This window comes from Medicago truncatula, chromosome 3 (genome assembly GCF_003473485.1).
Source record: "Medicago truncatula cultivar Jemalong A17 chromosome 3, MtrunA17r5.0-ANR, whole genome shotgun sequence".
Lineage (NCBI taxonomy): Eukaryota > Viridiplantae > Streptophyta > Magnoliopsida > Fabales > Fabaceae > Medicago > Medicago truncatula.
Window position 1 is genome coordinate 25,009,820 of NC_053044.1, and position 26,188 is coordinate 25,036,007.

General features: G+C 30.8%; 3 protein-coding genes across 11 annotated transcripts; 1 reads left to right on the forward strand and 2 right to left on the reverse strand.

Annotated features, from left to right (window-relative positions):
• The first annotated feature begins 5,336 nt into the window (after positions 1-5,336).
• On the forward strand, positions 5,337-5,846 carry LOC112420166 (uncharacterized). Its single transcript, XM_024778837.1, has one exon. It carries the CDS (start codon positions 5,337-5,339, stop codon positions 5,844-5,846), a length of 510 nt encoding a protein of 169 aa, XP_024634605.1.
• Positions 5,847-13,416: 7,570 nt separating this feature from the next.
• Positions 13,417-21,044, reverse strand: LOC11428277 (nodulin-25). 7 transcript variants are annotated; one of them, XM_003600153.3, is made up of 13 exons: positions 20,885-21,043; positions 20,588-20,641; positions 19,391-19,432; positions 18,352-18,405; positions 17,889-17,936; positions 17,703-17,756; positions 16,965-17,018; positions 14,828-14,881; positions 14,686-14,739; positions 14,543-14,596; positions 14,400-14,453; positions 13,751-13,843; positions 13,417-13,660 (listed from the first exon to the last, which is right to left on the reverse strand). In XM_003600153.3, the coding sequence occupies exons 1-13, from the start codon at positions 20,985-20,987 to the stop codon at positions 13,650-13,652; spliced, it is 729 nt and encodes a 242-aa protein (XP_003600201.1). In that variant the 5' UTR covers positions 20,988-21,043; the 3' UTR covers positions 13,417-13,649. The 7 variants fall into 7 exon arrangements, with proteins under 7 accessions (XP_003600201.1, XP_013459922.1, XP_024635824.1 ...); XM_013604468.3 differs by lacking the exon at positions 16,965-17,018 and having other exon boundaries at positions 20,885-21,044; XM_024780056.2 differs by lacking the exon at positions 14,686-14,739 and having other exon boundaries at positions 20,885-21,044.
• Positions 21,045-23,730: 2,686 nt separating this feature from the next.
• LOC11443541 (uncharacterized) lies at positions 23,731-26,188 on the reverse strand. Of its 3 annotated transcripts, none has more exons than XM_003600156.4 (3): positions 26,046-26,188; positions 24,370-24,465; positions 23,731-24,290 (listed from the first exon to the last, which is right to left on the reverse strand). In XM_003600156.4, exons 1-3 carry the CDS (start codon positions 26,140-26,142, stop codon positions 23,896-23,898), a joined length of 588 nt encoding a protein of 195 aa, XP_003600204.1. In that variant the 5' UTR covers positions 26,143-26,188; the 3' UTR covers positions 23,731-23,895. The 3 variants fall into 3 exon arrangements, with proteins under 3 accessions (XP_003600204.1, XP_039687266.1, XP_013459925.1); XM_039831332.1 differs by having other exon boundaries at positions 24,370-24,480; XM_013604471.3 differs by lacking the exon at positions 24,370-24,465 and having other exon boundaries at positions 23,733-24,290; positions 26,046-26,173.

Genomic DNA, 26,188 nt, shown 5'->3' on the forward strand with positions numbered 1-26,188 from the left:
ACTTGGCATAAATGGACGAAAATACCCTTGAACTTCACAGACAAATGTGAAAAGACCATTATACCCATGTGTTCATCTTCTTAAAATCTTCCCTGTTTTGATGAGTTTTGTTTCATCTTCAGGGTAAATGTGTCATTTTGCGTTTGGCTAAGATCTTCAGGGGTATTTTCGTCTGTTCAAGCCAAAATGTGTTGAGTCAGACTGATTAGCTGACGTGACAGTGATTAATTGGGCTGAGGAACGAAATTTTAAATGATTAAATTTTGCAGGGATAAAATGCAAGGATTAACGAATATAAGGACTAATTTTTAAACGACCCCTAATTGCCTAATTGCAAGGATGAAATACATAAATATGATAAAACTATTGATAAATTTAGTGTAAATAGAAACTCTAAATATCATTGTAATTAGAGCCAACGAAAATAAAATGAAACGTACATAGAATCTAAACCCTAAATGTGATGGTAATTAGAGCCGACTCTACATAATATCATATTACTAGTTGGCCAATACGACAATGCACTAAACAATAAGAATAAACACTATCTAATGTGTGTGATCAAGTCGTGCTGATCACTCCCCAACTTCATTTTCGATCTCAACTTCATCTTCCAACTCGTTAACTACTCGAACAAACGATGTGCATGCAAGCCGCAATCACATGGAAAATACAAATAAGGCTATTCATCATAATCAAAAGTATAAAATGAGTAGATTATTACAATTCAAATGTACAAATTTCATCAACACAAGATCATAGCACACATATAATTATTACCAAAATGTGATAATGTGAATCCAAATAACCATAGATTGATATGGATAGAGAAACTACCTACAACTTCACAAACATAAATGTCTAGTCAGGGTAATTCATATTCAATGGGAGTGTCCCAATGGTGTCTTGTCATTACGTAAGACCTTCATATTAAAATCTCCTCCGATGTCTCCTTGATAGGGCCGTCCCTCTGAAATAGGAGGTTCGACTCTCTTTTTAAAATAGGTCATAGTAAAATAAAACGTAATTTTTTTGTGTAGTTAAATTTCATTAAAAAAAATCAGAATCAAAAGAACTTCTAATTAAACATGAAAGGAATTAAAAAAAATTAAGTGAAAGAGGTGAAATTTATCTAACGGCGTCGTTTGGATTTGTCACTCCTCTGTTGTGGAAAAGGGTAAAACGAATGGTTTATGCGAAGAAAAAAAATGATTGTTGTGATTCTTTCAATGAAATAGCTTTCCAAATTAACTGATTAAGTGATTATACAAATTAGGGGTGGTTTGATAGGATCCGATTTATGTACAAAAAGGAGAACTAGAGTCTAGAAAAAACTCAAACGTGTACTAAAGAAATAAAGTTATATAACATATATATTTTTTTATTTAAGTGGGGGTGAATATTAGATTTAATTTTTCGTTAGAGACCCGTAGCATTGGGAGGCCCGGCCTGGTTAAGCACCTTGCACACCCTCAAAGCCGGGCCTGCTCCTTGACTATAAAAAAAAGTCATCCCTAATGCAATGAGGAGCCGAGTCCGACCAAATAAAATCATTACATTGAAACACATAATTTACTAATTTATCGGCATAACTTTTTCCATCTTTAAAAATGTGAGAAACTCACGGAACCTTTTCCATCGTCAACATATTTCATTTTTTTTATCTCTGTCTCAAAGTGTATACACTCATATGAGGTGTACACGAAACATTTTTCATTTTAGAGTTAGTACATTTGGTAAGAATGAGTCCATTAAAAAGAAATCATAGATATTTACTAAGAGTATGCAGAGATATATTTAACAAACTCTTTTTATACGTAATTGTTGAATGATGAATGATAAAAAAACAGAAGATATAGAAGCTAAGTTGATTGATCAGATGTAGGAAGAACACGATACACCACAGTTTCTTGCAGCGCAAGTTAACTAGTCTCACTAGTTCAAAATACAGTTATAACTAACAACCCCCAACCTATGAAGTATGGATACGGTAACAGGCACCGAACACGGATACGCCGATAATACCACCAATAATTTGAAAAAATTATATAATTTAGTGTATGATACAACATTTATCATCATCAACACACTAACTAATATAACATAGTCCATGTCTAAAGCCTTAAAAATATCAAAAGAAAACTTAAAATCTTATCGCCCCAATGTCATTCTAGTACAACCAAAACCCTAATATCATTCATGACAAACATCTTAATATATAATACGAAGGTTCACAATGCATGCCCTATTTGATCAAACCCTAATTCCCTGTGCGGGAAAAATGCTCATTAAATTTGAATTTGAAATTCAAATCTAAATTTGAAATTCAAATCTCTCTCCCATAAATTTTCACTAAGGCTGCATTAATCACACATGTGGTTTACCAAAGAGTACTACGTACTGATGCAACCAATTCCTTATTACCAAGATATGTTCTTCTCTCCATATGCAACTATTTCTTGAAAGCTGAATCACATTGCACGAAGATGGTGGTGGATGGTGACTCAAAGGATTGCAGATGCGAGATTCATTGCCTCAAAGAATTTCCATGTAAGGATATGTTCTTAAACTTTTTTTATTGCGATTCAAGAACTTTGGCTAAATTTGTTTATGGTATCTTCATTATATGATGTTGTTCATGTAATTTTTTCAAACTTATTATTTCATGTTATATTTGGTTTGTTTGGAAGTGAATTGATTTTAGTAGTTTTCCAATTGCTAAATCTTATGATTGGTGATCTTATTTATTTTGAGACTTGAATTCCCGTGTTTCTTTCTTTTTAGTTCATGTGCAGTTTATAAGTTGTAGATTGATTAGTTTTTGTCAGCTGAGATTTGGATTGAGACTTCCATCCCTGTGTCAACATTCTTCTCCACCTTCGATTATGTATTTTCCGGCGACAAGATGATGTCGTTAAGCAACATTAATCCAATGCCTTCAGCGCAATGGCGACAATGTATCCATCCTCTATTCAAAATAATTATTTGCTATGACTAATTCACATTGTTTTCCAATTATTCAATCTTATAGATTGAATAATGGTTGGACAGATTTCTTGAACGTTGAAGCGGAGGAATCGAAGACAGTGGCGGAGGGTGATTATTCAATCGATACAAGCAATTAGAGGGATTTTTAAAAATTCACCGGAAGGTGATTGTCATGATCGTTGATGATCTAGATAGGTATTCTTCATAATATTCATTGGTTGGATTCGATGTATCGGTCTCTCTATCTCATCTAATTATGTTTCTGATTTTTTTTCTCCCTATATTTTCTTCACTTTTGCAGGTTTTCCTTTTTGGTAGGATTGTGTTTATTGAGGAACGCATAGCTTGACTGTAATACTTATTGTAATACTTACAAGTTGCAATTGCTGTCAAAAATGCTAAAATGAGTCAAATTTACTAATTGCAGGCTTATAAGGAGATGCAAAAGCACTCATCATTGACTCCATTAACAGAAAAGAAAAGGTACTTGATTTCTACAAAGTAATTAGTTATACTTTAAAACTGCTAGCTTTCAGTGCCAAGTTTTCTCTAGCCGTTCCTGTCCTGATATCGTACTTATAAATTCTGTAAAATCACAGGAACAAGACACATACTGATTCATCAGCCTCGCGCAACCATACAGCCGGTCCTAAATGGCGCTTTCTCTATGGAGAGTAAGTTGTTTTTATTTTGATCACAAGAATAAGGAAATTTTTAGAGTGTTAGACAGAATCCAATATTGCGTTGTCTAATTCCTTTTTAATTCAAACCATTGTAAACAATTGAAACTTATTAGATTATGGTTGGAATGTGGCCACCAAGTGCACAAATATATGTGTTTCAGTAGTATCATATTAACAGCGTTTGTTGCACTCAAACTGCAATTTCGAAGCTCAAAACGTTGTTTTCTGATGTTTGAAAACATATTGGCTGAAACGTGGTTTCGGTATAAACGGTTCTGTTCTATTTAAAACAGTTCAGAGTGTTTGGAACCACGGTGCGAATGCTCTCACCTCACGGTCGGAACAAAGCTACAAATTGATCGATCATGAGGAGTGGAAACAAAGTTGCTGTGCATATCAATGAATTAAAAGTGCAAAATTAATCATCATCAATGTCAAAAGACTTTATTTCAAGTCATTGCTATAATTTTTTCTACCTGAAAAGAATTACCTCTAAAAAAATATGGCATATATGAACCCGGTCTAAAAATAGTTAGTCACATCCACACATTTTTTTCCGTAAGCCTGACCCACAGTTGTAGCAGAAGTCACATCCACACCTAGAAAGAATAATTATATAGTTAGACATAAATTTAATTAATGTAAATATGTGAACAAAAGATGATAAAATGCATAATTAACCTGCACATCATGTGATTACATCCATTAATTCTCTCGACATAGAAAGAGCACCTTGGACATTTTTTCCAACTTTCTCTTTTTGCCAACTCCAAAAATTTCATATCCAATTCAATATTTTGAATTAATTTCCGGCCATAAGACATTAACTTAAAGGGAATAGAAGACTTATGAATTAAAGACTCCCATCGAAAAGTAACTTGTTTAGGTAAAATGTGTTGCAATTGTTTTGGCTTCAATTTCACAGAACAATTTGGACTTGGACAAGTAATAACCTTAACCTTAACCAAATTATTGTTTATTTGAAAGGTTACATATTTGCATATGCAGTCAAGGCAATAGAAGTGGTTGCACTTTGTTGTTTGGAACATATCAGAATTTGTCTTCAAATCAAAACATATATCGCATGTATGTTTCATGGGTAGACAGTTTTGTTTTTGCTTGCAGCACCGTAATAAGAAATTTGCCAATAAAGAAGGAGCATGATTGGAAGTTTCTGAGGATTTCGATTTTGGAGAAGAAGACATCACATTCACAGCCATGAGAAGAACTACGGATTTGACCTAATTTTGAGTGGTGCGTTTCTTTAATGCTTTTTTATTTATAGCTCTTAATATTTTCCTCCTCCACATTTTTTTTTTCAAAATTTGTTTTTTGATGGAATATCTCAAAGTTTGTTATAGGCATAAAAAGTGTATATTTGTTATAGATTATTAGCGAAAAGACGGGCATGTTTTTTCCGCTTTTTTTATTTTATTGCGTTAACGTTTATGAATGATGTTTTTTATAATTTTGAGTAAAAGTAAAAATAAATGTTTTTAGTTTTTAAATTATAACAAATTAAACTAACAATGATTATCAAATAAAAAGTGTTGAACTCATGACCTTTAACATTATGCAACATCAAATTACCACTACCGTATCAACGATTCTGTCAACGTCATCGAGTCAAGTTTCATGAGGAGCAATGTCATCCCTCCCGATCGTATGGTAAAATGGAATCAAAATAACAATCATTGTCACATCCTTAATGTGGACGGGAGTTGTCTCGGAACTCCAATCCGTGCTGGGTTCGGAGGTATCATTCGAAACAATGTTGGTGCCTACCTCTCTGGCTTCTCTGGCTTCATTCCGGAATCGACAGACATTCTGTTAGCTGAACTCACTGCCCTTCATCAAGGCTTACTCATGGCTGCTGCAATGGGAATAGAGGAGTTGGCTTGCTACTCGGACTCGCTTCTCTCCATCAATCTTATTACAGGAAGAGTTTCAAACTATCATGTGTACGCTGTCTTAATACAAGACATAAAAGATCTCTTATCTGTGCATAATTTTTCCGTTCATCATTGTCTCCGTGAAGGAAACCAATGCGCGGATTACTTGGCCAAGTTGGGAGCTTCATCAAATGAAGTGTGCTTATTTCATGCCACCCCCCCTCATGAGCTTCTGGATTTAATTCGCTTTGATGCTATAGGAACTCTATTTCCTAGAGCATAGTTTTCTGTTTCTGTCTCCTTTCTTCCTGTTTTTCTTTGTTTTTAGCTATGTTACCAAAAAAAAAAAAACTAACAATGATTGTTGATTTCAATGAAACCAACAATATAACAAAAAAAAAAAATCTTCCTTAAAAAAAAAACAAAAAAAAAAATCTAAATTCTTATTTTTTAATGACACCAACAAAAATCTTTATTATAGAATAAGTTGTTTTTTTTTGTTTTTTTGACAAAAGCAAAATTAACTCATATCATTAATAAGGAAAGGTTCAATACATAAAGGAGAAAACTCAAAAATATGGTGACTAGCAAATGAACCGGCCGCTCTAGCTAAAGAGTGAGCAACCATGTCCGCTTGTCGCTGAATAAACTTCACCTTATAGAAAAAGTTGTTGTTTAAATGTTTAATTTGAATAATGAAAAAGTAAGTATAGATATAATCATCTGATTTGTTACACTTTTTAAATGATAGACAAAAAAAACTGGATATATGTGTTTGTTACACTTTTATTTTAATATTTAAATTTATTCTTATGTATTTGTTACATGTGTTATTTGTATTGAAAATTGAGGGCATTTTTGGAAATAGAAAAAGCCAGCTCAAAAGAGCTGAAATGAATTGTTTTCCTTATATATAGTACTAGCCGAAAGACGGGCACGACTCTTTCTACTACTCTAACGCATGTGATTATTTTATTATGTTTGTTTGTAAAATCTTGATCTCTGTAATTGAAACGCGCCGCCTCCTCCTCTTGCTGGTCACGATGTAGACGACGGTGGTGGTGGTGTGACGATGTAGACAACGGACGCGTGAAAACGTGTTATTTCAACGCGCTCCAATTTCTTTGTCCACAAAAAACAAGATTATATTAAATAAACTAGCGAAAAGACAGGCACTCACGCACCTTTCCGCTCTTTTTATTGCACTAACGTTTGAAAATTATGAGCGGTGTTTTTTTGATGAAATTTTGATTTTAATTAAAACTAAAAATATAAATGTTTGTTGCTTTCAAGGTATAACAAATCATACTAACCATGATCTATTTCAAGACATCAAACAATATAACAAAAAAAATAAATCTAAATTTTTTTTAGTGACACTAACAACAATCTTTATTATGGAAAATTTGTCCAAGGGTATAATTGGAATAATGGAAAAAGAAGTATAAATATACTTATCGAGTTTGTTAAACTTTTTAAATGATAAAGGAAAAAAAACTTACATATATATAATATCATGTTTGTTACATTTTTTTAAAATATTTAAATTTATTCTTATCTATTTGTTATTATATATGTGTTATTTGTATTGAAATTTGAGGGTAATTTTGGAAATAAAAATTCATTCCAAAAGTATTGAAAGAGGTAGTTTTCTTTATATATAGTATAGATAGATATAGATATAGATTTATTTATATTTATTTATAAGCATGCCAAGATTGTTGAGAGTCATTACTGTCATGTTCTAATTGCACAATTTTGATCCCCATAATTTTGACCATATCCATGATTTTTACGGTTCAATTTAATGACATGACAATATATTATGTCAAATGGTATGAAAACAAAAGCCTAATTTGTGTGAGTATGACATGACAATATATTATGTCAAATGGTATGAAAATAAAAGCCTAATTTGTGAGAGTCTTTAAAAGTAGTGTGTTAAATTGAGTCATGACCAAACATACAAATAAAAAAAGAAGATCGATTGAATAATACAAGAAATTGAGAGTGAATGATTAATTATCACGTCATTAAATTAGACTGTAAAAATAATATATTGATTAATTTGTTTAAAATAGGAACCAAAATTGAGTCTTTAGAAATAGAGATGAAAATTGCAGTTTTCTTAAAATCTGAGTACCACTATTGCATTTAAGTATTTTTCTTTCTTTTATTGAATCACTTGGAACCTAATAAATTCCGATAGAAAATTTTATCTCCCAAAAGTCATTGCAGTCCAAAAAAGAATAATAATCTCCTTAATGTGTCATTCATGACACAAACATATAAAAAATAGGGGTCATGCTATAACTTATGCTTTTATAGCACATGTTAAGGATATCATAAATAGCAAATTATTTACAAAACATTAATTTTCAATCTCTAGAACAATAAATTGACACAATTTATTAAACAAAATTTCTATTTTAAATTCCTTAACATGTACTTTATGAGTACAAGTTAGCATTTCAATTCAAATTAGTTGTCATGACTACTTTGAAACAGAGTTGCAGTATAAATGAATTGAAACAAAAAATTGATCATGATAAAGTTTACAACATTCTATTTCTAGTCATTGCTATTTTTTTTTGACAAAATTTCTAGTTATTGCTATTGAAAAATGAGTACCTCTGAAATATTGGAAACAAATTAAAAATAACTACTATAGCACGTACGTGCATGCCCATTTGCATGTTTCCTCCCACAATTATAGCAGAATCTGCATCCACACCTAAAAAGAGAAATTATAATTATTCTAATGAATTTAAAAATTGCATGTTAAAATATGTGATAATAATAATTAAGAATTAACATCTTAAGTGTAACCCGATTGATAACTTCTAAGGACATTATCTCCATTATTTTTTCTGAAGGTTTTAAAATATGCGATAATAATAATTAAGAATTAACATGTGTAGCCCAATTGATAACTTCTAAGGACATTATCTCTACTATTTTTTTTTTGAAGGTTTTAAAATATGTGATAATAATAATTAAGAATTAACATGTGTAGCCCAATTGATAACTTCTAAGGACATTATCTAATAGAGGTTGGATTTCAAACTTTAGATTCTCCATTATTTTTTTTTGATGTGGTCCCTTAATTTATTGGTTGGTTACATTTTAGTCCCATAAGTTATTAACGTTACAATTTGGTCCCTCGCATGTGCCTACTTAACGTTTTGGCAAAAGACTAAGGATGATTATTTGGCTTACAAATACTAACTTAAGGAGACCAAATTGTAACGTTAATAACTTAGAGGACCAAAATGTAAACAACAAATAACTTAAGGGTCATTAAGTAAGCCAAAAATATAATAATTAAGGATTAAATACAATATACATAACAAACGAGTAAACCATTAATTTGTCACGAGTTTCTCAATTAGACTCAGATCTCAGAGTCTCGATTAACTGGCTGACACATACATAGATCAATTTAGTAGTTTACTCCGTAACAAACCTGCATAACATGTTGTCACATCCTTCACTTCTCTCGATATAGAAAGAGCACTTAGGACATCTTCTCCACCTTTCTTTTTTTGCCAACTTCACTAAACTCTTGTCCAATTTAAAATTTTGAAATAATTTCCTGGCGTAAGATATGAACTTCAAGGAGATAGAAGACTCACAAATTAAAGACCTCCATCGAAAAGTAACTTGTTTAGGTAAAATATGTTGCAATTGTTTTGGCTTCAATTCAACAAAACAATTTGGACTTGGACAAGTAATAACCTTAACCTTAACCAAATAATTGCTTATTTGAAAGGTTACATATTTGCGTATGCAGTCAAGGCAATAGAAGTGGTTGCACTTTGTTGTTTGGAACATATCAGAATTTGTTTTCAAATCAAAACATATACCGCATGTATGTTTCATGGGTAGACAATTTTGTTTTTGCTTGCAGCACCGTAATAAGAAATTTGCCAATAAAGAAGGAACATGATTGGAAGTTTCTGAGGATTTCAATTTTGGAGAAGAAGACATCACATTCACAGCCATGAGAAGAACTACGGATTTGACCTAATTTTTGAGTGGTGCGTTTCTTTAATGCTTTTGTATAGCTCTTGATATTTTCCTCATTTCCACAATTTTTGCAAAATTTGTTTTTTGATGAAATTTCTCAAAACTTGTTATATTGTTGCTATTATTAAAATGATATTTTTTTTTGTTATATTTGTTATTTTATTGTTGTCATCGGAAAAAGATAACCATAATTTGTTATATTTGAAAGTCAAAAATATCTATTTTAAGGTCAAATCCATCTAAAGTCCTTTTTAAGTTTTTCATTTTTTCCAAAATGGTCCCTTAAATTTTACAAAGGCTCGACTTGATTTTGTTTTTAATTTCCAATTCACCATCACGAGCTTTCCAAATTGTGAACGTGGCGTGACAACCTCCCAAAAGCTTCTAAAAACATAAAAATAATAACGTCATATAAATTTAGTGTAAATAGAAACTTTGAAGATAAAGAAACCATAATAAAATCCTCACGAAAAATGGGGTTTGCCCTCTTCTTGTGCCAATACGGTTTTGCACTAAAGAATAAAAAAAAAAAACTATATATTAATTGTCAGCAAATGACGGAGACTAACAGCAATATTGTGGAGAGAGCAAAAAGCAACTTCAATGTTTCCTTTTCGGCTTCCACAAACAAGTTGGGCATAGACACGTGTATTCGTGACGAAGAAGGGTGTTTTGTACTTTGCCAAAACTATGTGGTCCACCGATTATGCTCTGTTGGAGAAACATTGAGTTTGTATCGTGTTATTCGGTGGATACAATGATTTATGGCTACCAAATGTTGATTTTGAGGTTGACTCGAAACAAGTAGTTGATTATTTTAATCGGAGCAATTGTGAGATCACCGACTTTTGAGCTATTATGGACATCACCGAATTTTGAGCTATTGTTCTCTTTATTTAACAAACTTTCATGTTGAGTTCATTAAGAGACAAGTCAATAAGGTTAACCACAAATCAGTATAGGCAGACAAATCCTTACCTAGCTTCTATATCTTGGATGATGTACCGACGTGTATAAATAATTTAATTGCTAATGAAACGTGATAATGTCATGGTGATCACCAATTTAATTGATATAACTCGGTCTATATCTAAACACTTCACGAAAATCAACACAATGCACTATCCAAAGAATTCACCTTGATATCTAAACATTTCAATAAAAAGGAAACAATAATTCCTATCCAAAGAATTCTGTTAACTTCTTGCGAAACCCTAATTGACATGAGGAGTTGAAACAACGTTGCTTCACTTGATCAAAAAAAAAGAGTTACCTCTCCAAAATTAATTCTACTGGGTCTAACATTGAACCTTGCACGCATGCACTCACAATATTTCAATGTGACCCCACATTTGTAGCAGAAGTCACTTCCACACCTAGAAAGAAAAATTATAGTTAGACATAAATTTAATTAATGCTAAAATATGTGAACAAGAGATGATAAAATGCATAATTAATTAACCTGCACATCATGTGATTACATCCATTAATTCTCTCGACATAGATAGAGCAACTTGGACATCTTTTCCACCTTTCTCTTTTTGCCAACTCCAAAAATTTCTTATCCAATTTAAAATTTTGAAATAATTTCCGGGCATAAGACATGAATTTGAAGGTAATAGAAGACTCATAAATTAAAGACTCCCATCGAAAAGTAACTTGTTTAGGTAAATTGTGTTGCAATTCATTTGGCTTCAATTGCACAAAACAATTTGGACTTGGACAAGTAATAACCTTAACCAAATTATTGTTTATTTGAAAGGTTACATATTTGCATATGCAGTCAAGGCAATAGAGGTGTTTGCACTTTGTCGTTTGGAACATATCAGAATATGTTTTCAATTCAAAACATATGCCACAAGATTGTTTATCTGAGGGTTCAATGCTTGCTTCATGGAAATTGGCAGAAGAGGAAAGTTGTTTTGACAAATATTTTTTCCCTGGAAGCACCAAGAACGATAGCTTTGTGATAACTAATTTTCCTATCAAAATAGGAACAAGAGTAAAAAGAATGGAGCTCCCTAAGGATTTCGATTTTAGAGAAAAAAACATCACGGCTATGAGCACTACAGGTTTGACCTAATTTTGTATGGGGAAAAAACTTGGTTCATTTTTTTAGATGTTTTTGGTATGATTGTTCTTTAAATTCACAATTTTCTCAATTTTTTATTTTTTTTACAAGATTGTCTCAAAGTTTGTTATTACCACAAAAAATGAATATTTAGTTAAGAACATACATAAAAAAATGCAACTAATTTTTGTCCTTGTAGTGTGTTGTGAATTCCAGGGCTGGCCTAAGGGCCAAGCCATCCAAGCAAGGGCTTTAGGCCTCAAGATTTTGGGTTAATAAAAAGGCCTCAAAATAAGTCTATTTAACTATAAATATATAATATGACATGCTAACAATCAATATTTATCTAGCTAGTTGGTCAATTTTAAGGTCTTAAATCATATTGGTCTTAAGTTCAAATAATCTTGGATTCAACAAAACTCAATTGATTATACTTTTAATAAACATTTTGTTATTTTTTTTTTAATTCCAAAAGCTCTCCTTATAAAATTTGTTTTAATTCCGCAGAAAAATCGAGAGATTCTAATAGTGGAAAGGTCATACATCTCAACTTGGTTGATACCTCTAATCAACCTCAATCCAATACCGCCTACTCCATAATAATATACATAATAAAAAAAGAGGATAAATATACATGGGGGCAAACCAAAACCCTCAAAAAGCACAAAGTCAAAACAGCAAAAATAAAGAACCTAATGAAGTATGAAGATTGGCGAAACAATATATGAGGTCTCTACAAAAAAAAACTCGGTAATAAAAGGAGGCAAATCATCTCACCATAAGATACCAAATATAGCCTGTTTGTGGTTATCAAACTTATCCGCACATCCATTACCTTCTCGGTAACTTTTTGAAGCAATTCAAGAATCAGAATATCTGATACCCCTAATAATCCAAGTATTCATGGACGAATTGGAGATGGTGTACCCTTGGAGCGAGTTTGGTATGTAGCTTGACTGAGTTATGTATTATTTTTTTGGCTCTTCGAGATGTACGTTGTGAAAGGAATACCAAAGTCAACCTTTTGATCATTTGTTTCCAAATCATTGTGCGCAATTGAAGCAATAGTTTCCATGTGCTCCAAAGTTGCCAGGTTCGGCCTTGTAAAGCGAGATTCAACATTAACATTATCAGATTGTACAGGCTCAAGAATAGAGATTGCATTGTCGTTAGTATTTTCCAAAATCAGCTCATCCATTACATCTACCAAAGGCATATGAAATGAAGTGTTAGCAATATTGTTGTGATCTACTTGCTTTTGGTCATCCACATTGATGAATGGATGCTCAACGTGATCAATTGGTTTCGACGTGATGGTTGTTTCCACATCGACCACTTTCTTTGGTACATATTTGATGTGTTATTTGCTTTGGTGTCAACTGTTCCATACCTAAAGGTTTCTTACCAAGATCAATTTTCAATGTTTCTTTTTGGGGTTGGAGCCATTTGCAAGTTGAAACGTAATGATCAATGATTTGGAAACCAATGCAATGTGGATTTGCTTCCACGTACTTAAGATTCGGAAAAAGACTAAGTTGAAACGTTATTTGACGTGTTATTTGTTTCCACGTACTTAGGATTCAGAAAGAGGTTCTACCATTTGATGTTTTGTACAGAGTCTTACCCTATTTTTACACAAGAGACTGTTTATAGTATTTGAACATGTGACCATTCCCTCATGTGACAACAACTTTACCAATTTATATAGACATATATTTCCGAAATTCAATTTCAACAAAAACACATAACAAACTCGAGAACAAAGACTTCATAAATAACATAATTTTTAATATAAATTTAACATAAGTAACAACAATTCGTGTTTAATTTGCAAAAGGTCTACTCAACCTAGTACAACTTTATTTTCTCATCACTAAAGTCCTTAATTTAGTGATTTTTAGGTTCCACAATTATTCTTCATCAGATTTGCATGGAAAATCCTCCAATAAGTCTTTGGAGGCATCATGCTAACACAACTTATCCACGTTATTCACTGGCTGCAATAATTGATGGAAAATGTAATATATTATTATCGAAAAATTAAAAATGTAATATGTAAATGGCAGAGTGAGAGTTCCAATCCTCACCAATATCATTGAGTAATTTTCGGCTTCCGGTAACAGTGTTAGGATCATTCTTTTTTATCCAAGGGTATTTTGCATGGAAAGTCCTCCAATCAACTTGTAATAAATAGAGAAATTTATCGGAGATGTAAAAACATAATAGAAAGTTGAAGATATGAAAAAGACTATTTATGTAGAAATATTAAGATTTCAAGCAAATTTAAAGGTCGAGACTCAAGAGTGTACATATATAACTTACTCTCTCCGTTTCAAAATACATGTCCAATTTTTGCAATGTGCACTATTCACTTGATTTATTTTGACCATACTTTTTAACTAATGTATAAATACAAATATTAGCATGTAAGATGTTGTTTGATTTGTCTCGACAAATATTTTCAAAATATTAAATTTTTATAATTTTTTACTTTAGATAATTAAAGATATTAATGGTCAAAATTATGCATTAACATATGTGAAGTGGTTGACTTAGACATGTATTTTGAAACGGATGAGTATATTACAAGCAAACTCCTAGAGGTCAAGGATACATAACAATAAAAGAGATTCAAAATAAAGAATTTTTTGCCAAAAGTAAAATAGAGCTTCATTAAATAAATAAATAAATAACAGAGTATTTTGTCTATGGAATGGATTACTAAGTAGTAATAACCTGATGGGATAAAATTCTTCTTTTGAGCTCCAGTTGTAAGGTCAATGGGTCCAACTAGCAAACCAAACATGAAATAGTCAATATCATTTCACATTAAACATAAAATAAAATAAATTTTTATAATCAAGCTAATAAGTAATAACCTGATGGGATAAAATTCTCCTTTTCAGTTCCAGTTGAAATTTCAATGGATTCATCTAGCAAGCCAAACACAAAGTTGTCAATATCATTTCGCATTAAAGTGAAAATACAATAAATTTGTACAATCAAGCTAATAAACAATAACCTGATGGGATGACATTCTTCTTTTCAGTTCTAGATGAAATTTCAATGGGTCCATCTAGCAAGCCAAACATGAAGTTGTCAATACCATTTCACATTAAAGATAAAATAAACTAAATTGTACCATTAAGCTAATAAGTAATAACCTGATGGGATAAAATTGTCCTTTTCAGTTCTTGTTGAAATTTCAATGGATCCATCTAATAAACCAAACACGAAGTGGTCAATATCATTTCTCATTAAAAATAAAAGAAAATAAAGTATTGCTATCAAGCTAATAAGTAATAATATGATGGCATAAAACTCTTCTTTTTAGTTCCACTTGAAATTTCAATGGGTCCATCTAGTAAGCTAAACATGCAGTTTTCATTATCATTTTAGATTAAAAACAAAATAAAATTTATTTATTTTATTTGACCTATCACATTATGAACAATAGAGATTCTAATAATGGTGAATAAAATTTATTGAATCTTTGATGTGTTAGAGAAGGTGATACATTAGTACAATCAAACAACTTAAAGAGTTTTGTTTTTTAGCAAGAAACTTAAGATTCGTAAAAGCTAAAAGCTATTTTTTAAAAAGATGGGTAAAAAAAAACAAAACCCTTTTTTTGTTGGTCGTTGCATATATTATGCATTGTTCAGCTGAACTAAGGTTACAGAGACAAACAACAACAAAAAACCCTAGCGAAACTTGATATGCATTGAGTATAATTTTGCTTGATTTATTTTGCTTATTAATAGGAACAAAGTATAATTAATCTTAGAGGTGTATGATTTTAGGCAAATATTACCTATGATTCCTAGAGGTATAAGACCAGAAATTGTTCATGCCACTATTAATTCTTCGCATCTTTGGAGACACTGCGAGGTGCTTAGATTAACAAAGAACATGAGACTTTTGAATGGTGCATCTGAAGCAGACATCGAGGACAGAAGAAAATTCTCAGAATGGGTTTTAAGTATCGGCGACGGTATAATAGGGGAAGACAATCTGGTGGACAAAACAATTACTATTCCAACAGATTTGTTGGTTGATGTTGATGGCTGTCCTATTGCTTCAATTGTTCGAAGCACTTGTCCTAATCTATTGGCAAGCATGGGTGACATAGAGTACTTTCAAAACAGAGCCATATTGACATCAAAAAATATCATTGTTGAGAAAATAAATGAATACATGTTGGATATGGTGCCAGGAGAGGAAAAAGTATATTTGAGCTATGATTCACCGGACGAACGTAACGTCCGTGGTGATGCAATGGACGATGTTCATACACCCGAATTTCTTAACACAATTGTTGCCTCGGGACTTCCTAACCACAAGTTAAGGTTGAAGGAAGGAGTGCCTGTTATGTTGTTGAGGAATTTAGACACAAAGAATGGTTTATGCAATGGAACCAGACTTATTATAACTAGAATGGGAAGATATGTCTTAGAGGGCAAGGTAATTTCCGAAAGTAATGTGGGTGACAGAGTCTTTATACCTAGGTTATCTCTATCACCCTCCGATGTGAGAATCCCTTTTAAATTTCAAAGAAAACAATTTTCTTTGGCTGTATGATTTGCAATGACAATCAACAAGAGTCGAGGACAATCACTACAAAATGTTGGAGTATATCTCCCGGCGCCTGTTTTTTTTCTCACGGACAATTGTATGTTGCTGTTTCGAGAGTTACATCTAGAGAAGGTTTGAAGATATTGATCACCGATGAAGATGGTGATGACACAAATCTAACATCTAATGTGGTGTATGAGGAAGTATTTCGAAATGTCTGATGTAAAAGTCACATATAAAATACCTTACTTTTACCTAGGCTTCATATATAATACTCTTGCATTACAATCCGTCTGTAACTATCTTCTAAGATGTTCTTAATTATTATTACCTATCATCCTTTATACCTTTTCCATAAATCTAAAGCTTATTATATTTTAAAGTCACCTATGGCTTATAAGACCCGTGCGGCGCTCAGATCCCCTATCTAGTTGAGTATAATTTTGCTTGATTTATTTTGCTTATTAATAGGAACAAAGTATAATTAATCTTAATGTGTTTCCGGAAATAAAATATCAATAAAAGCCAACAAAGCACACAATTCAACAGTTAATCAACGTGTTTTACTGGTGGTATTTTCTTAAAGTTTTAACTTATAGTATAACTATGTTTATTATTATTATTATTTTTTTGGTAGATTAACTATGTTTATTATTATAAGGCCTCTTTCCTAACAAAATGTTTATTATTATAGACCCTGAGAAATCATAATATTATCATCCTTACCGTTATGTCGAGTATCCTTGTATTCTAAGCCCTTTTGGTTATCTAGTGCCTCATCTGCATTAAAACCAATTAGATAAAATAAAAGTGAATAATGTATGGTTCTATTTTAAGTTGTGTGTGTACACACAGTTCATTATCAATATAAATATTTTAATATTGTTAGCTAATTTGTAAATTTTATTTGATAAATCATAACTAATAAAAACAATATACACTTTTATCCCAAGTCTCAATCCTCAACCATAACTTTTTAATAACTATGATTTCCTAGCATTTCAACTTGCATATTTCAATTTGTAAGATTTTAAGATAACCAATAAATATTCCCTCAAAAAAAAAAAAAAAGATAACCAATAAAATTGCAAGGATCATTCTTTTTAATATAAAATGTCAAGTGAAAAATATAAATATTATTAGGGGTTAATATATGTACGTCTTGTGTGGGGGTCTTTTGGTTATTAATATATGTGCTATTTCGAAAAAACAATTATATAAATATGATTAATGAACAAATCAATGGATAATATTATATGAACTTAAATTACTAATTATATTCGGTTCAAATACCGATTATTTAATTCTTAACAATACCCCTAAAAAAATTAACATTACTAATTCTTAATTTCTTTTAACATTACTAGCTACTTAATTAAGCTTGTAACATAAAAAACTACTCAAAGTCAAATCCAAAGCAACTACTATTTAGACTTATAGAAATAACTGTATTATCCTTCTTACCAGTTATGAGAACCTTCACTTTATCTATGCTATTTTGTTCTTCTTGTAACCAAACTGCAAATATCAATTGAAAAAAGTAAAAAATATATACAATCCAAGTATAAATACACTATTCATATAATTATTTTATACATTACTACCTAATCATTAATATTACAGAAACAACTATAGAGAAAAATGACTCACCACTTAACTCGGGATGAGTATGAGGTCCAGGAGGACAATTGTGATCAACTGTAATATTGTATATACAAAATAACATAAGTTAGATATGAATAAAACCTTTTATATATTAGAAATATTGTGAATAAATACCTTGTTTTACACATTATACTATAATATAATGCTAATTATTATCCTATGTAAGAATCCTTAACCACAACTTTAATAAAATTATGTGGCACTCTGCTTCTCACAATGTAGCAATTATAACTATGATATACTACCCTTTAAAAGAAATGATATACTATCAATATTTTAACTTTTTATAGGGCCAGTTTATGATTACTAAGATAAAAGTTAAATATCCACCGATTTCCAACTTATCTATAGGGCATTACTAGTTTGAATATGTAATAAAAAAAATATAATAATCATTCATGAAAAAGTTAATGATTATTATTATACACACATGAATTATCATTCTTACCAGTTGATGCATCCTTCACATAATCTATGCTCTTTTGGTCATTCAGTGTTGAATCTAAAATAACATTAAATAATTAAAATAAGTTCAATAAGATATAAATATATGTGTGTATGTATATATACATATATGTGTAATTTAATTATATACATTTTCGAAATACTGAATTTAAATATTTTTATACCCATCCATGTTACTATATTCTTTAAACAAGTTATTTAAGATAGATCATAAACACAATATAAGATAAAAAAAAATTGACTTTGTTTTATTTCGAGTTATAAAAATAAGGGTTAATAGTGTTTTTCACCCTGTAATATATGTCATTTCCGATTTTCGCCCCTATAAAATTTTCGGTTTGATTTGCACCCTCGTAAAATTTTTATTTTCCGGAAAACACCCTTAATAGGCCATTCAAAAACCAAAATTTCTTAAAAAGAAAATCTGAAAATGGCCTATTAGAGGTGTTTTCCGAAAAATAAAATTTTTACAAGGGTGCAAATCAAACCGAAAATTTTATAGGGGCGAAAACCGGAAATAACATATATTACAGGGGTGAAAAATACTATATTAACCCTAAAAATAACTTACGCATAAGAGATTATATGATAAGCGGTTATGATATAAGTTTCAAATGAAGTGCTATATTCAAATAGGTTCTTTGTATATTAGGATTGTCTATATGAGTATGAGTACCCCCTATATTGTGTTTATTGTTGTATTTTAGGGTTAACAGTGCTTTATCCCCTGTAAAATTTTGTTTTAGTTTTCGTCCTTGTAAATTTTTTTTTTTTTTTAGAATACCCCCCTAATAGGCCATGTAAAAATCAAAATTTCTGAATTTTTTTTTAAAAATGGCCTATTAGAGAGGTATATTAGAAAAAATATTTTTACAAGGACGAAAATCAAAACAAAATTTTTACAAAGGGTAAACCCAGAAATGACCTATATTACATAGGTGTAAAGCATTATTAACCATATATTTTATATGTTATTCAAAAAAGATAAATCTTGTTATAATTAGTAATTTAAAATGACTCACCACTTAACTCAGGATAAGTATGAGGCCCAGGTGGACATTCAGCTGTATAAAAAAAATTCATCAACGATATAAAAAAAAATAAAAATAAAAAGCTTGATATGAATAAACTCTTTATGATACATAAGAGTGTTTGGCCCCAATTTAATAAAATTATGAAGAACTTCGCTTCTCTCGAAGAATCACTAATAACTATGATTTCTTTTGGTAAGGAAAAAACTATGACTTCCTAGTATTTAACTTTCATTGCTCAATTTGTATTATATTAAAGTAAAAATTGAATATGCAAAAATATCTAACTTATCTAAACTGGATAATTAGTTTGAACATGAAATAAAGTGAAAAATATAATATTCATTGATTAAAAAAGTTAATGATTAATATTATACAATCTTTAATTATTAATTATTATTTTTTATTTTAAATTACTAATTATAGTTAGTGGAAACATGATTTTTTTTATTAGGAAAATAAATTATTCCTCGGTTTTCTCTTTTCCCTTTCTCTCTTGTGAGCCGTCACCAAAACCCTAGTTTCTTCTCCTTCATCTACCAAAGAGGAGTGATTCAGTGTCAATTTTTGACCCAAAATCACCCCTCTAACTCGTTTTTCTCTTTCTCTTTTATTGAAACAAGTGATTTTCACATCTATTTCGTTTTTTATTTTGTGATTTCGTAGTCTTCGTGCGACATTGGTTTGTTCGTCGTCTTTGTGCGACGTTTTTTTTTTTGTTTTTGTTTCTCTTAGGTATTTGATTGGTTCAATTGTTAGATCAGCTTCGATCCCGTGCAAATCCAATCAATGACTTTGACGTCATCCACGTTGCAGATCCGGAGACATGGTTATTCCGGAGATTTAAATACAGTCATATGTGTAGGCACTTGTACTTTGATGTTTCATGCTATTAACATGGATGTTGTGAGTCTGTTCACAAATTCATCCTTTTTGTTTTTAGCGAATTTGCATTATATCGATGTACTCTATCAATTTGAATGAATAAATATCTTTTATTTTGTCAAAAAAAAAAAAAAGTTAGTTGAAATATCTATGATTTGATTTTTAAAATTTATGGACTAGTTAATTAAGATCGTAAAAAACAACCATGGATTTAAGAAGAGTTAACTGCAAAACAATGTTACCAAGTCCATGATGTATAACTACTATTTAGAACATGGGAAATTATTGTATTATTATCCTTACCGATTGATGCAGTCTTCACAAAATCATTGCTCATTTGGTCATCTAGTGTTGAATCTACAATAAATTAAACAATTAAAAAAAATTCAATAATATATATACATATATGTGTGTGTGAATTATTTATATACACTCACAATATAATGAATTTAAATATTGCTATACCTATTCATAAATTATTATATAAATTATTATTATATAATTGTACATCACACTTTCTATAAACAATAGCAAGTAGAACAAAGATTAATTTATTTTCATCACTTATGAAAAAATCTAAAGGGTTAGAATATGACTCACCATGGATAGAGGGATCAGCACGCATATTATAAGCCAAAACATGAGAAGAGAGAAGAACAAAAACACCAAGACCAAGGAACATATATGAATTTGAATAAACCATTTTGCTTATTGGAGAATGAAAATGCAATGTTTGATAAATAATATGTAGTCTCTATATATAGGGTTAAAAGATGACTTATTTATGGAGCCAAGAGTCAATTTAAATTAGTTAAATTAAACAAATGTGACCATATAAACTTCTAAAGAAAATGTACATATTAATATTAAAAACACAATAATTATTTTTATATTTTATTTGGAATTTTAAAATTTATATATTCGAAGGCATAGGTTTCTTTTTCTAAAATTAAAAATGAAATCTAGCTGTAAAATGTTCATACGTTTTCAATATTTTAAGTTAACTTGGGTATCTCTATTAACACTTCACAATGAATGTGGCCATATCAACTTCTTAAGAAAATATTCATATTAATATTAAAAGCACAATAATTATCTATATTATTTATTTGGAGTTTTAAAATGTGTGTCTTTAAAGGCCTAGTTTTTTTTTCCCTCATTTAAAAATGAAAACTAGCTATAATAAGTTCATATAGTTTTATTGTTGTAGGTTAATTGGGGTATCTATTATCACTTCACAACGAAATTATTTAATATTTCTTGAATTATGGTGAGTGGCCAATGATATATTAAATAATCAAGTACACTAATATTGATGTTGACATTTAAATTGTTGATTTAATCGTTGATGTATCATTTATACTGTTGAAACTCATTTTATTTTTGTCTAGGCCAAATATAACCCTAGGAGTTAAAGGCCGAAAATGTGTCTGATCCTAATACGGACCATCCTCTTAGATAATCACCTGGATCACATTTCAATCATAAAAACTTTAAAATAAAAAATCTTAGATGTTTTCATCTAACTTTCTTAAGTGTTAAGGAACAACATTGATATCGTATGAAGCAAATATTTTTTCTTGTAATAATTGTATATATGTCAAGTGATGACAATTAGTTCTTTAAAAGACACAAATTTGTATCTTATGCTTGAATAATAAAGAGTCCTTCTTGGAAAGAAGTGACTAGACGAAGTTATCAAGTATAAATTCTCATGTTCCTAAAATATTTGTGTGGCTAAACTTATTCTGATTTTTTCTTCCTCATCATCATTCAAAAAATGTGTGAGATCATTTATGAAAACATGCATGGCCATCATATGAAGTACTGAAATACTAATTAAAATTTAAGAGAGACAATACTCATAAGCCCCACTATAAGAGACTAAATACATAGTTATCCTCCAAAAGCCTCATATATATATATATATATATATATATATATATATATATATATATATATATATATATTTCTTGCCTAAGAAATTTAGGCCATACCTAGAAGGAGTCCTGTCAGGTACAAGACCATCAATTTTTACGTATTTAGGGGTTAGAACGTAAAAGCCACTTAGGGTTATATTGAGACCTATTTATATAGGAAAAGTTTGGCCTTTTTTCATCTAACTTTCTAGATGGTGCTGAGTACGATTGACGTCCTGAATTCCACCCGAACAAGACAATAGTATACTTCTCAGTTTCTAAATTAAATTCATTTATATAGTATACTTCTCAGCTTCAAGGCAGAGGATATTTATATCTTCATCCTTCTCATGTTTTCTCTAAAGTATGTTTTTCTATTGTGTAATGATGTATGTTGTCATGTGCAACTAAACCTCTTTGGTTAGGGTTCTAAGATTAACCCGGCCTTCTTATTTGTTGGACTCTATTAACAACATTTCTTATTCAGTTTATGATCTAAAGTCCAATTTAGTTTGTATATGTCTGTTTCTAGATGTCACTTTGAAAAGCATTTGCATTTGTGGGCTTTCATGTAATTTTGCTCAAAATAGTGCATTCTCTATTCTCAATAGAGCAGAAACATTTTTTGTGTGGGACAACAGTACCTTTCCTCCCTTTTTTTTAAGTTGGTTCCAAAGTAGGGAGAGATTGCTAATCCTTCTATTTTCTGTCCATCATCAATCTTTCCTTATGCTGTCACCCAAAATAAAGAGGCCCTTAGAGAGAGAGATAGATAGATAGGTAGGTAGGTAGGTAGTAGATAGATAGATAGATAGGTAGATAGGTAGATAGAGAGATAGATAGATAGAGATGTCATTGTGATATCAAATTGATCTAGATCGCAAGAACAATTTATGTATTCAATTGTAAAGCTTTAGTAATCTTCTTTAGGGTATAAAGGTGGATCGTGTGGTAGCTAAAGTTTGAAGAGACTGTCCAAAACTTGTGTGGCAAAGTGGACCATAAAAAGAAGAGAAAATAGTGAAGAATCTAAGAGGATATCTCAGACACCATATTAAAAAATATCACAACAAGTGGGGACTGGACTAACCCTGTTATGGTGAACGAAGATAACTTCTTTGCATCGTCTTCTTTATGCATTACCTCCTTTATTTGATAGTTCAGAAGCAAGTTCATTCATTAATTCTCTTCTTGTATGGAATTCATTTTGATACATACTTCATATCATCATCATATATGAACATCTTAGGTTTGAGAAACACACAAAATTCTCAAAGTGTTACAATTCAAACCACATTCCTTGTGACTATTATTTTTACTCCAAATGCCATCAAAGCACTTCATCTTAGGTTTAATCATGTTTGGTACATGAGCCTTGTATCTTAGCTCTCATTTTGTTAATGTTCTATAATTAGTTGTTTTTTTTTTTAGGATAGTTATCTTTGTTTTATTGGTGACTGACTTTTGTCTTATAAATTCTTTTGGGATCTCCTTATGGTTCAATATAAACTCAAGTCTTGCAGCATATATATAGAAAATTATCACTAGAGTGTGTACTCTCAACCTTTTTATTTAAACATATTATTATGCACATCATTGCATGCTCATATATATAAGGCACCAAATGATATACACATACTTTTTTTTGTTTCAAGAATACACATATACTTTTTGATAGTTGGTTTAACTAGATTATTTTGTTAAGGAAATTTTATCTTCCTCATCACTTTTGAAAACATTATCTTCCATGTTGCTCATGAAAACATTATCTTCCTTGTCATTTTTAGAAACTGCATCTTCTCCATCAATTTTGGAAACTTGATCTCCCTCATCATTTTTGGAAACTTTATCTTCTTCATTACTCTTGGAAACTCCATCTTCTTCACCACTTTTGGAAGCTTTATATTCCCTATCACTTAAGGAAACGTTATCTTCTTCGTCAATTTCCGAAAATTTATTTCCCTCATCACATAAGTGTTTTAGAAATTTTCTGCTATTAGGAATAGTTTCAGCACACTTCTTCTTGATCAGATTTCCACGGAAAGTCATCCAATCACATGCTGGAATCATCACTTTATGCATCTTGCCTACAATTATTGATGAAAGGTAAAAATGGAGCATTATGTCATAGAAATATAAAATGCAAAAATAGTGTTAATGTCTTACCACTATTTTTATCATGGTGAATCATTTCATTAACAGCTTCTACGGTCTCTAGAGCTTCAAATGGAATTTCCTTGGGGCCATTTGGACGTGGATCGTCTTCATTAACCACACCTATTTGTTAATTTGTAGTTGCTTGTTGATGTAAAACAATTTACAATAAAATGTATATATATCAAAAAAATAACAATTTGTAGTTGCTTGTTAATTTGTTAATCCTCCGTTTTTTTAAGGGAAATGAGTGTTGGCTATATGTAGATCGGTTGGGAGGTAAGTAATGTTTAACCAAGAATTATTTTATGCAAAAATTAAATTTAAGTTCTTCTAAAATATTCGTCCATGTTGAAACTCATTGACTACTTGAGTCCAATTTATTAGTTATGTATATATACAAATTAATGATAGACTTGTCTACATTTCTAAATGAGCATTTATTTTATTTTTATTTAAATGTTGACTAGAAAATCACACATATATGCGTGACTTATTGATTTATGAGAGTTCGTTTAGATCAATGAGGCAAAATGGTTTCAGCTAATATGATATCGTTAACTCCAAATCACCAAGTTTCGAGATTGGTTCATCGCGTAATGGGTTGCATAAACCTAGTTTACAATCATCTCTTTAGCGTATCTTGTGCTTTGGGATCTTTTTTTTTATCTATTAAATAAAATTTTCTTTTTTACTTCTTAAAAAAATATAACAAAATTGTGATGTTTCTATGGTTGAGAAAGACACTGTTTTGTTTTCAATTATTTAGAGCGCAAATGCTGATAGGAAAACTTGCCAGATTGAATTTGGGGGTGCATTGATAATGTGGTAGGCCGGAAAAGGAAGGCATGAAAGATAATAATTATGCTAACAAAATACTTTCTCTTAAAAATCCTGTTCAGCCTAATGCAACCCCACAAAACTGGTTTGTGAGGTGAATATTGTCCCTCACGACCAGCACTATTGGGCTTGGTTCGTGGGCATAAAGACAATTATTGTTTTGACATTCAACATGTCTTAGAAACACAAGTAAATGACCAAAAAACCTAGCGTCAGTTAACTGCTGCCGGTTTTCTAGCTATCAAGCCAGCGGTAGTTAACTACCGCTGAGAGTATTTTCGTACTTTACTTGTGTTTTTAGGAAGTTTTAAATGTCAAAAAAGCAATTGTTGGACATAAATGATGGGTAGTCCGATAGCGGAAACCTGATAGCAGGTGACCCAATGGATCTTGAACCAGGCTCTGATACCATCTTAATCTTAGAAATCGTGTTTGAGCTTAACACAATCCTACAAAACCGGCTTGTGAGGTGTGGATTGCCCCCACTTATAATTATATTGTCAGACCATCAGCTATCCGATGTGGCACTCTTAATGCTTTCTAAGACACTATTTTTATGATAGAAATTCATGTGGATCACTCTAAATATATAGGGTTTACATCATTTAGCGAAACCGTTTACATTTTAGTTAATAGGAGTGTGTTTGAAAGACTGCTAAAAATGGTATTGCAAGCACTTTTCAAAAGATGATGAACGGGGACAATATGAAACAATCAAAGAGTTCATATTTGACTTTTAAAAGCTCAAAGTTACATTTTGTTTTGATAGATAGCTTTTTTAAAATTTTGTTGTGTCATATACACTAATTTATTTTATCAAAATTAAACTATACGCTAGAATGACTCACCAAGAATAGGAGGTGGAGGCAACGGCGATTGAGCTAAAACTTGATAAGAGAGAACAACAAAAAGACCAACAAACACATACACCTTTGAGTTAGCCATGCCACTTCTTGGCAACGACAATGCAATAATGTTTGATAAAGAATAA

What these genes read in the sequence shown, in the direction of transcription:
- LOC11443541 (XM_039831332.1), bottom strand. Translation starts at nt 26,142, where the DNA reads ATGGCTAACTCAAAGGTGTATGTGTTTGTTGGTCTTTTTGTTGTTCTC. An exon ending in GCCTCCACCTCCTATTCTTG is followed by an intron (nt 24,481 to 26,045) that starts GTGAGTCATTCT and finishes ATTAACAAATAG; the next exon opens with GTGTGGTTAATGAAGACGAT. An exon ending in TCACCATGATAAAAATAGTG is followed by an intron (nt 24,291 to 24,369) that starts GTAAGACATTAA and finishes CAATAATTGTAG; the next exon opens with GCAAGATGCATAAAGTGATG.
- LOC11428277 (XM_003600153.3), bottom strand. Translation starts at nt 20,987, where the DNA reads ATGGTTTATTCAAATTCATATATGTTCCTTGGTCTTGGTGTTTTTGTT. An exon ending in TGTGAAGGATGCATCAACTG is followed by an intron (nt 17,937 to 18,351) that starts GTAAGAATGATA and finishes ACAATATTACAG; the next exon opens with TTGATCACAATTGTCCTCCT. An exon ending in GAAGAATTTTATCCCATCAG is followed by an intron (nt 13,844 to 14,399) that starts GTTATTACTACT and finishes ATTTATTACAAG; the next exon opens with TTGATTGGAGGACTTTCCAT.
- LOC112420166 (XM_024778837.1), top strand. Translation starts at nt 5,337, where the DNA reads ATGGTAAAATGGAATCAAAATAACAATCATTGTCACATCCTTAATGTG.